The following is an 11,361-nucleotide window of genomic DNA, read 5'->3' on the forward strand; positions in this document are numbered from 1 at the left end:
GACCATGAAATTAAGTACTACATTCGGCCCTGAAACTTCGAGGCTATTACTATTTCATGGCCTACTGCTATAATTAATAGGATTTGACATAAAATGACTCCTTTATACTTCCATATAAATGTTTTCGTTATGTAAGGTAAATGACTGATAGGTTAAAACCATAGAAATTTCGATAAAATTTTCAAACGTAGACGAAGTCCCCTATCAAAATCCCTTTGATAAAATCGCACTGCTATAATTACTTTATTTGCTAGAAGGCTGATGTTGTGGGCCTAGAGTATTCAAATAAAATATGAAGAAATCTTAAAAAATTTGCACTAACGTTCTCAAAATCTTATATCTTTGTTTTTTTTTTGGTTTTGAATATAAAAATAAATACACCAGTTAGAAGTATTTTTTGAAAGCGAACTCAAACCTGCCAACAATTCATTTTTTAAATCATGAAACTCGAAGCTAAACGCGTCAATTAGGCCGGGTCAAATGGAGGCCTGGCCCGAAGCACGAATAAAGATCCGAGCACGATAAACCCGGGCTTGGCACTGTAAAGTGTCAGGCCGAGCCCAGGGTTTTAATATTAAGCCCATGGACTGACCCAGTCCGATACTGTTTATATAAATATAAATAAATAAATAAATATATATATATATATATATATATAAATAAATATATATATATATATATATATATATATATATATATATTCCTGAGCAGCAACTTCTGCTATATATATTTCATTTATATATATATATATATTTTTCCTGGGCAGCAGCTTCTGGCAGAAGCAGATTTATGCTTCTGCCAGATAGAAGCCTCTACATAATTTTTTTTAAAAAAAAAATTTAAATAAATTTATTTTATTTCCTTTTATTTATAAATCTTTTAATCACTCAATTTCAATTATTTCATTATTTTTTCAATTTCATTAACTCTCTTTCAAAAAATATCTAAATTCGTAAATAATAATTATTTATTTTTAAAGAATTCAGAGATTTAAGTACAAAAAATGAATAGATAAATATTATATAATAGATATATTTTATTTATATTTTATAATTTATACCACATATAAAGTAATTTATTTGTACTATGTTATCAATTTATAATATTTTTCATTATATAACTACGGTATTCCTCTGTCACAAGTGAGAGGTTATAAATAAAATATTCAGGATATTATTGTCGGTTTTAATAATTGAAAAAAAATTAATTAAATGGGCCGGGCCAACACGATTAAAACCCAACCCGGCCCAATTAAAGCCCATTATTATATAGGCCGGGCCTTGGGCCTTTATATTTTAATAAGCCGGCCCGGCCCGAAGATCTATTACTGTTTGGGCCTTAGGCCCGGCACAGCCCATTAACCCGATGGGCCGAGTTGGAGCCAGCCCGGCCCGGCCTGGCCCATCGACATCCCTACTCGAAGCAGTACCAGATGTGTTTTTAAATCTCAACATTATAAATCCCAAGCGTATCAATAATAACATTTAACTTAATGGTTTCAGAAATTTTAAATAAATAAAAATACTCCAAAAATAAAACACATTACTAGCCATCACAATAGTACCAGTACGATAAGCTTTCTCCTTCACTTTTAAAACACAGCTCTCCAAGTAGGGGGTATTCGACACAAAAATGAACATGCCAAGGCCATCAGCAATGCTTGTTATGATTCGCTGCTTCTCCATCTATTTGCCGGCACTGTGCTTGGCTTTAGTGTGAGATTGTAGAGCACCATCAGACCCAAATGACCTGTTCATATTACAAACCGCGTTAATCACAAGCCAATACTGACGTTTACAATTCAAATTCACAGTTATTTTACAGGGCATGTACATACTTGCTACACGACTTGCAAGAGAATTGGCCACCACCGGATTTGGGAGTTTTCTCATTAGGTGTTTTGCTGGCCTGCTTTGATGGGTAAGGAGTTGCAACATGAACTCCCTTCTTACCATCTAACCACAATGCAAAAATCCAGATCAACATACCATTAAAAAAACCTACAAGTTCATGCTTCTGATAAACCAGTCACAATCACACAGCCAGGTAAAAGAATTGCAAATTACGATGAAAAACCAAAATAAACTGCTAGTAACTTTCATTAATGATCCTAGAGCTGCTTCACCAATTAATGAAGCGAATTTGAATTCCACTACATCAATCTTAAAAGGATACAGTTGGAACTAAGTAAGCATCTATAACATACAGGGCAATTGGGGAAATTACTACTCAACATATCTGACGTGAAAGAATCACAAACACCCAAGAAAAATTACATAAAAATTCAACACAAAAGACAACATATTAACCAGGGACAGAATACAGCATATTCAGAAATTTTCTTAACATTACAAGTGCACAGAAGATCAGTGAAAGGTATTAACAACAGGTATGACTAAACATAAAAAGAATAATTTTGAACATAACAGATCAGATATCAACAACCATCATGCTCACAGTTAATAAGAACCAAATATCATAACACAGTAGATGACAATGCACAAGAATTTTACCAGTCTGAGGAGTAGCTGCTCCCTTTGTCTTCTTAGCAGGAACAGGAGTTTTTGTAGCTGATTCTGTTGGTCTCTTCTTTCCTACTACAGCCTATAAAATGAACAGAGATATGTGATAAATCAAAGTAACCACATCTAAAAGCCAATGTAACATAAAATTGTGTAAAACACAGATTTCATTCACATACCTTCTTTGGTGTCTCTTCATCTTCATCCGAATCTTCATCTTCTGTATCATCTTCATCTTCATCTGAACCTTCTTCATCATCAGAAATCTGACGAACAACAAAAAATGGCAGCAAATTCATTTAGCCAACAAGATATTCAAAAAGTTACTGATAGAACACAAAAAAGTAAGGCAAAAGTGCTTACTTAAAATAGAAGAGGGAATATTTAGATGGATGCAAAAATCAGTAGAAATGATATACTAATAAAACCATGAGACCTGTATCTGAAACACTCCTTGAAATGGTATCAGCTAGGAAAATTCATTTATTTCCCATAATTTACCTGGCCTATCATTTCCCGACTGCTTGACCTCTAAAACTAATACATTACATGTGATATAGAATGCAAAGAGAAGAGAGATCTCATGCCATCACAAACAAGTCAATTCCAGTAAAGACTAAGAGAAATTTCAAGAAAGAAAAGAAGCACCTCATCTGAATCATCTCCCATCACATCATCCATTGAATCATCCCCATCATCTGAATCACTGTCATCATTCTCCTCAGGTTTAGGTGTTGCCTTGCTTGGCTTGGCAGAAATTTCAGGCTTACCAGAATTTGCCTTTACAGGAGCTTTTGCTTTCTCAGCCTTCAATCCACCTTTTCCTTAATAATTTCATACAGAAAAATAATATGACAAGTTAATATTTCACATAGTAGATAATTAATGAACTTTGAAAGTATGATGACTTTTTTCACGTAAGTGAAGGAACAGCATCTACCATTCTCAGCAGCAATCATTGGAATATCCTCTTCCTCATCTTCATCTGACCCCTCCATATCAAACTCATCTGTAAAAATAAAAAATCTCAGTAAACTTTAAACAGATAAGATAAAAATGGCAACCCAGATCACTATTAGACTAACCAGAACTATCCTGTGGCAAGGGGGTTTGGTAACCACAAAAGTAGACACTACCATTCTTCCAGTTGTGAGAAAGCTCAAACTCTTTCTCAAATACTAGATCAAAAGATATTTGTGGGATAGTATCAGTAATAAGAGTTCCAAGAACAAGCTTCTCGTAGCCAAATTTCACAAAGAGGGGCACAGAATCATGCCCTTTATCCTTCTTTGACTCACCAAGCGAAGCCTGGAAAAGGAGCATCCGTATGATTTTTCAGAATCAAACTACATCCATTGCAACTGAAAGTACAATTAACTCAACAGAACATGTACCCTATACAATTAAAACAAAAAGAATAAATCACCTGTGAAAGGTGGATGATATTGTCAAAGGTTGGTTTGACTTTAAGTGGCTGTCCAGCCTTAACTTCAACACCTGTAAGAGGGAAAGAATTATCCAAAATTAGTATAATTGACTAAGATCAAGAAAGGTAATACCCTATTAAAAGTAACAAAAACTACAAAGTAGTATCCTGGAGTGAATCAACTATCTAAACGAGAATAACCTCATAGTAAGTTAATGTATTGAGAATTAAGCACTAATTTCATAGTGATAGCCACAGGTCAAAAAACAATAATAATAACACGACGTGCTAGTTAAACAGATGAAATAAAAAACAAAACTGCATCAAGTGAATAATATAGTAAAAGAAAAAGAGTTGCTTTTGAATATCCTTGATTCCCAATCATAAACGACTTTTTTTAATCCATTATCTTTCAGAAAAGCAAACTTTCATTCCAGAGTAGACACTCCGTATCACTCACTCTCAGCAGAAAAAATCCGCGGAAAATCTACACTAATTACTAAACTTGTTGTCATTCCACCTAACCACACACTACAAGTCACGTTTAAAAAAAGTTTTCTTCAATAAATAAACAAACATATATTTACATACTAAAAACAAACGTAACGCATAAACAATAGTAGTAATCAAAGATAGGCCAAAACATATTCTACCCATTAAAAAAAAAAAATCATAACCAGCATAATAACATAATTCTTTTCCAATAGAATCTCGGATTTGAAGCTAAACTTTGCCGAGAAAAGCAACAACACGAATAAAAAACCTCAAAGAACGATAAATTCGAAAACAAAAGCATTCGTAGAGTAAGCTGAGAAATAAAGAACTTACCCCAGAACTCCATGGAAGACGAAGAAGTGATTCGGCGTGACTACTGGAGAGAGAAAGTTAGGGTTTTAGAGAGGATTAACAAAAGAGGCGTAAGGGAATGGGCTTTGGAGGGAATTTATAAGAAAATTGCCGCCGATTTTAGAGCACTAGGGTTTTGGGTTTTTATTTTTTGTTTTTCACCCTGTAGGGTTGCTAGCATTTTGAAAGGAATTTTGGGTTTGGGCTTAGATTTGGTTACTTTGTAAATTGGCCCATAAAGATAGAATTGATTTTTAGCTCCTAAAATAACTGGAAGAACAATTTTCATTAAGGCCAAACACAATTTCCCGCCAAGGTTTGATGCAGTACACTTTCGCCCACTAACTATAAAAAATTTAAAGACTAACTCAACGGTTAAATTTTACTGTTTAATCAGTGGTAAAATTATTATTTAAAAATTTTATTTAAATTTATATTTTTTAAAGTTTTAAAATACTTATTTTTTCCCCAAATTCATCATTTTCATGTTTAAAAACTAATTAACCCCTTTTTAGTTTAGGGTTTTAAACTCTCATCTTTTTTTCTATTGCAGTGGTCCTCTAACTTTTAAAACATTTTAGTTTTACCCCTTACCTCAGTTTTCATATACAATATCTAGTGACCATGTGTTTGCTCTCTCTCCCTCCCGCCTTCCCTTTTTCTTTTGACTACTCTCCCTCCCTTTGTCAACCGCATTTGTTTTAGACGAAGACGAATAGTTTTTATTTAATAAAAACTCATCGGATGAGACTTGATACATTAAATATATTACAATAAAATAATATGCATATATAATATTATGTCACTATACGATTAAATGTTATTTTATTTCTAATTTTAAACTATTTAATTATATAATAATATATAATTATTTATATAAAAAATTATATATATAATTTATACATATAATACTATTCAACATATTATATTATCACAACGGAGTTCAATAATCCTCACATTTTAGGGGGCCTCCAAATTCGTATCTCGTGAGCCCAAATGTTTTTAGTGCAAGATCTCTGGGCCATCCCAAGTAATGAGTTATCTATTTTCAAATGTTTTATCAGGTTGCAAAAAAAAGTTTATATTTGTTCTATTCAGATAATAAAATAATAAATAAACAATTGTTAAAGACAAAATGAATTATTTTAAATTGGCAACATCCCTCAGCAGTCGGCACCATTAACGTATAATTGCCAAATAAAATTTTCTTCAAGTTTCAATATTAAACGCAGTAATCTTCTTGACATTGCACCTAATACACGACAAATTAATACAGAGTAAAATCAATGTTACTAATTAGCGCAATTTTAGTGGAAACTTCAATCGGAAAGTCCAAAAAATATTGTTTCTTCTTTAAGTATAAATGTTGGGTAAGTGGTTATATTTATCAAATTGCTTTTAAGGTAAAAGGTGCTTTAATGAAAAGTAATCTAATCTAAAGGCATAGCCTAATTAACCATGAAACAGAAATAGACAGGCAACTCCCAAGTCCCTCCAAGCACAAGAAAAAGTTTGTTCATTTTGGGTAAGTTGAGTAAAAAAAAAAAAGTTATGTTTTTCATGCTTATTTAGGATGGTGACATGAACAAGATAAGTATAATCAGAAGGGCAGTTGTGCATTCCAAATTAAGAAATCCTTGCCCATTGCAGGAATTATGGATATTTAAATACCATATACAATCGTTCTGTATACATTTATATATTTTTAAATACATAATTAAATATATAATTAATGTATTATTATTTAATTATATGATCTTTCAAAAATATCATTATTGAATCCTGTACATGATATTATAATAATTATTGAACACAGGTACCAAAAATTAAAAAAAAATTATTGAAAACAATCGGAGATGAAGAAATATTGTCATCTCCTTCATCAATCTTTGTCAAACCTAAAAGCATCTGCAAATTTTCTGATATGCTAAACCTATCACATGATTTGTAATATTTCAACTTCATCTAACGCTTTTTAAACCTCAAACCACTAAAAACCTATGAACTTCAGCCAGGGAATCCCTGCCTTGCTAACCTTTTCTACCTCCTTTGAACACTTGGCAGACGACGTCGTTGCTTCAGTTTCCGCTTGAACTTTCCTTTTGCACAAAAAGAAGTTTCTGGATCCGAGTTCCAGCAATATCTCTTCTCTTCCCAAGCCTGAGAGTAAAAACAAAATGACAATTCAATCAATTGCTGCGCTACACGTGTTACTGTGTTTTTAATGGACGAATCTGAAGGTTTACGTGCAAAGAGGTGATTTCAGGGTTCTTACTTTCTAGGCTAAACTGCGAATAATGGAGGTCGAAGCTGGACGGATCGGTGGTCGGCAAGATTGGTCGTCGACATTCTTTGACGTACTGCTTCACGGCGGCGACGATCAAGTCAGCTACGGTGTTTTCCGAAGACGTGATCACTTGTACGGCACCTACGCTTCCCTGTACCGTAACTTTTAATAGCAATTTCGTCAACTTCGGTTTATTCTCCGGCGACAAACTGACGTGCATCCGATCCGGGAGCAAATCCGGCAACGTCTTTGGCCTCCTCAACTGGTCCTTTTCCATCATCATGACTGCAGGTCTCCCGTGAAACGACATCGATTTTTCCGATGACAATTTTTCCTTCCGGCTCTGCTCTTGTCCCCTCCGGTTACTCTTAGCCGTCGGCATAGAATCTGAAAATAGATCTAAATAAAGCAATATGCGATAAATTTTCTTTTTCTTGATTCTTGTGTGTCTGGTTACCTCAAGCGCCGATACCGGAAGAAACGGAATCGAGGGAAACCGAGAGCGGGAGAGGAGATTGGGCTCTCAGGTTTCCTGTCAGTGGAAGCTATCATATAAGTGAAGTGGTTGAAGTGTTAAACCAGGAAACTTCTCGCTTTTTAGAGCTTGAAGGGCAATCAAGAGGTTCTGAGAAATCAAGTCCTGCCCCGCTGCCTATTTATATGGAGTGGTGGTGCACTGTACAAGAAACTGCGATTATTTTTCAAAAGAGTTACCGGGAATAGCCGGTTGTAGGGTCGGAGCGGTATGTATGAGAGCTTTGGCTTAAGTATGACCGGGTGTTGCCGGTGGAGAGTCTATGTTTTGTGGTCTTGACCGTTTTAGTCACCAAAGACTTCGTGCTAAAATGCGTGGGAGTGTGAAGTTCGGTTAATTAAAGGTTTGGCTGCTATGGTCCTGTTTGGCGCGGTCCAGATCTGCGGGACGTCACCAATAGACTATAGTATGGCGGCTGATGAATTTTCTGTTGTAAGGCGTTGAGCACGTGCCGATTAATGCAGCGCCTACATGGACGTTGAGAGGATAATCATTCATTCAAATCTCCTCATCATAGTACAGCGCAGCCGATAATAAATTTAGAAACTTGTGAATTTAATTTAACCACGTGTGCTAAATTTTTACTTAGGTAAATTCAATCGAATTTCAATGATTTTATAAGAGAATATTATATGCAGAAAAATCCTGACTTTGATTATTTTATGTACTAGCGTTTAAGTCAAGGTAACGAAGCATGATTAAGTGAAGGAAAAAGTGCATAAATATTACGTCACGGTATTGGGTTGGTAAATATAATAATAAAAAATAAAAAAAGGGGGGTTAATCTTTTAGCTTAATACGTGTTAGTGAATAATTGGTTAGGCGGTCTTCACATCCCTGTCAAACGAATGGAAGTTGTTCTGCCACGTGGAAACATCTGGAGAAATAATTGGCGTGATGGGTGCCAACTGGAATATTGGTGATTATGGACCCCACTAATGACAAGTATTTAGAGTAAGTTAAATGTGTAATTATCTCGGTTGAACAATACCTCCCAAAGTAATTGCCTTGCATCCATCTTTTGCGTATAAATAATAATAAAGCTGTATAAAATAGAAGAATATGTCCCAGTATGATTGTATTTTAAATTAATAGGAAGGACCCACATAAGATAGGAAGCATGTAAATTTCTAAATTAAATTAATGAATGACAGATCTCTTGCATGAAGATGCTTCTATGAATCAATAATTATAGAATAATAATATTTGTAATACACTACACTCCAAAATATCACCTCATGAATTTATTATTAAATAATATTTTATATATATATATTTAAAATATATAAATAAATATATATATATTTTTTATAATTAAATATTATTTTATTTTAAATTTAATTTTTAACCATCTAATTATATGATGATATGTTATTATTTGTGCATAAAATTATATACGTAATACTACTATATTATTAATAGTTAAAAATATTGATTGAAAGGTATAGAGTAACCTTGGAGGTTCATTTATAAAATTCGAAGGAATATGTGCATGCTTTCATATTTGTCTACTTCCATGGAGAGATTGATAGGCCTAATAATAACAAATAATTCAGAGATATTACAATTTTTACCCTTAAATAGGCATATTTATATAAATTTATCGTATTTTTTTAAATATTAAATATTTATACTATAAAAATAACATAATACTTAAAGTACTCTTATCTTTAACTTTAAGCAAAAATAGGGTTGACAAGATCATCAATCCGCCAACCCTTTAGTGGGATCGCCAATTTATTCTTCTATAGATACATAATTTATAATTTATTATCACTCACCAAACCCTATAACTAAAAAAATCCAACCATCAACAATCAACAATTCAGTATTTAAGTTCATTTTTAATATCTTTTGTATAAAAAAAAGAAAAATGTTCACTTGGATATGACAAAAATATAAAATTTTTTATGTAATTGAATAATAAAGTGTATGTGTGAACAGTAACCACTAACAATGGTTGGACAACTTAGGGGTGTTTTCGATTTATTTTTTAATTTGTGGTAAAATGTTTAAGTGTTTATATGTATGATAATTTTGTACATGAGATTGAATTTTTGGGTTAACTTCAGATCTTTTTCTTCTTTTGATTTTGTAGCAGTAAACTCTTACCAAATTAGATTATTTTAATTTTTGTTTTATTGTCGTATATTTATGACAATATTTGTTTACTTATAATGTAATGATTTTTTAGAAAATTATTGGCTGCTATTTATTTATATAAATATATCTAGTGAAGGCAATATCCGTGGGTTGTCTTTTAGCAAGAATCAACGTATCAAAAAGTCATCCTAAAAGAAGGTTTGGCTGGCGTTAAGAGTTGGGGAAGGTGGGTCTTGGACTGTGAACATATACAAGTCAAAATATGGAACATACAAGAAGATTTAGCAAGGAGAGATATTGCTAAATCTTTAGTTGAGGAGGATGACACATAATTTGAAATTAATTAGTAGTGAGAGACGTGTATGAAGGGGCAGATTGTAGGTATGTATTACAAATAAGACGTGCTTCTTTCACTTTCCTTGCTGAATTATGAAGCCTAGTTCTGCCATGCTTGTCACTGTCACCCATCCTGATGAAGTCAAGTTGCTGATCAAATTTGAGTTTCTAAGTGGGCAACAATTTTCCACTAAAAAAAATCCCTTAAGGGATAAAAATATTATTATTATGTTAATCAATTTTTTATTATTTTATTTAATTTATATATAGCAAAAGATTTTGATAATTTTTATCAACGACATGGATTGTGACAGGTAATCTTCTGTGTTAATGACCTTGGTTTCATGCTCCCCACTGCAGACCACCTCCACGTTACCTTTAGAATTTCTGATAGATTTTAGGTATTGTTTGAAGCTGATGGACCACCATTGCTCACATACGCATGATGCTTGTGAGCCATCTCAATCCTTTCTTTGATAACAGCCAACTTCACGACGTCAACAAGATGCCCCATCAACTCAGATATATCCTGCCATTAATAAAATTTCCTGTTAATAAATAATCTTCCATTTTCAAACTCCATGTCAATTATATACAGTTTGTTAAATGATTTGAAAAAAAAAGCCACCTCAAGGAAGTTTTTTGTGGACGGAGTGTAATGAGGTGTTGTCAGTGACACCAAATCTCCAAAGGTTTGTCGAGTCTGTCCTCCTCCTACTTGAAGTTCTTCCATCTATAATACAGTGATATTTAATCTGTTGTTTGGGACTTACCTACAATGAGAGAAATTACTCGCTCAGATCCTTCCGTTCCTTCTCTGGTAAATGATGGTTGCTTGGTATCGGTAGGGCATAAGGTTAAAGGAATGGTGAGGTGATGTTTGTCTTAGAAATTGGAAACTGATAACTTAAAAACATGCTACTGCCTCTCAAGCATCACTATTTTTCTCAACTGAACAACGTGATATTGTTCTTTCTTTTGTTTTTTTTCTGCTTTTCGTCCACCACCTGTTCCCATTTTGAAGAAAATAATCTTATGACAGGTATTTCAGCTGACCAGGCCAACGTTTATGGGAAGCAAGCGCAATTTGTTAGAAGTTGAGGGCGTGGTAGATGAAAGCGTTAAAAATTGAGAGACAAGGTGTGACACATGAAATTCCAAGATTGTTAAGATTCATTGCATTCTGAAATTTAATTATTGGATAAGATTCATTGTATTAAGTTGTTTGTTGAGATTATATTGTATGGTGATAATCTAAAGAAAACAGTTTTAATGTGTAATCAAAATGTATAAATATATTTATACA

The 11,361-nt window shown here is 33.3% G+C and overlaps 2 protein-coding genes and 1 long non-coding RNA gene across 3 annotated transcripts; 1 reads left to right on the forward strand and 2 right to left on the reverse strand.

The window, feature by feature from the left end:
* Positions 1–1,435: 1,435 nt before the first annotated feature.
* Positions 1,436–4,932, reverse strand: LOC123199064 (histone deacetylase HDT1-like). Its single transcript, XM_044613885.1, has 9 exons — positions 4,777–4,932; positions 3,949–4,019; positions 3,608–3,830; positions 3,463–3,531; positions 3,171–3,346; positions 2,702–2,788; positions 2,514–2,604; positions 1,838–1,955; positions 1,436–1,749 (listed from the first exon to the last, which is right to left on the reverse strand). The coding sequence occupies exons 1-9, from the start codon at positions 4,787–4,789 to the stop codon at positions 1,686–1,688; spliced, it is 912 nt and encodes a 303-aa protein (XP_044469820.1). The 5' UTR covers positions 4,790–4,932; the 3' UTR covers positions 1,436–1,685.
* A 1,679-nt stretch (positions 4,933–6,611) lies between these two features.
* LOC123201948 lies at positions 6,612–7,719 on the reverse strand. The gene is made up of 2 exons (XM_044617575.1): positions 7,070–7,719; positions 6,612–6,954 (listed from the first exon to the last, which is right to left on the reverse strand). Exons 1-2 carry the CDS (start codon positions 7,461–7,463, stop codon positions 6,785–6,787), a joined length of 564 nt encoding a protein of 187 aa, XP_044473510.1. The 5' UTR covers positions 7,464–7,719; the 3' UTR covers positions 6,612–6,784.
* A 2,825-nt stretch (positions 7,720–10,544) lies between these two features.
* LOC123209526 lies at positions 10,545–11,353 on the forward strand. The gene is made up of 2 exons (XR_006501081.1): positions 10,545–10,747; positions 11,098–11,353. It is a non-coding gene; the product is annotated as an uncharacterized LOC123209526 (long non-coding RNA).
* The last annotated feature ends 8 nt before the right edge of the window (positions 11,354–11,361 follow it).

The sequence above is a fragment of the Mangifera indica genome, chromosome 2, assembly GCF_011075055.1.
Source record: "Mangifera indica cultivar Alphonso chromosome 2, CATAS_Mindica_2.1, whole genome shotgun sequence".
NCBI classification, from domain to species: Eukaryota; Viridiplantae; Streptophyta; class Magnoliopsida; order Sapindales; family Anacardiaceae; genus Mangifera; species Mangifera indica.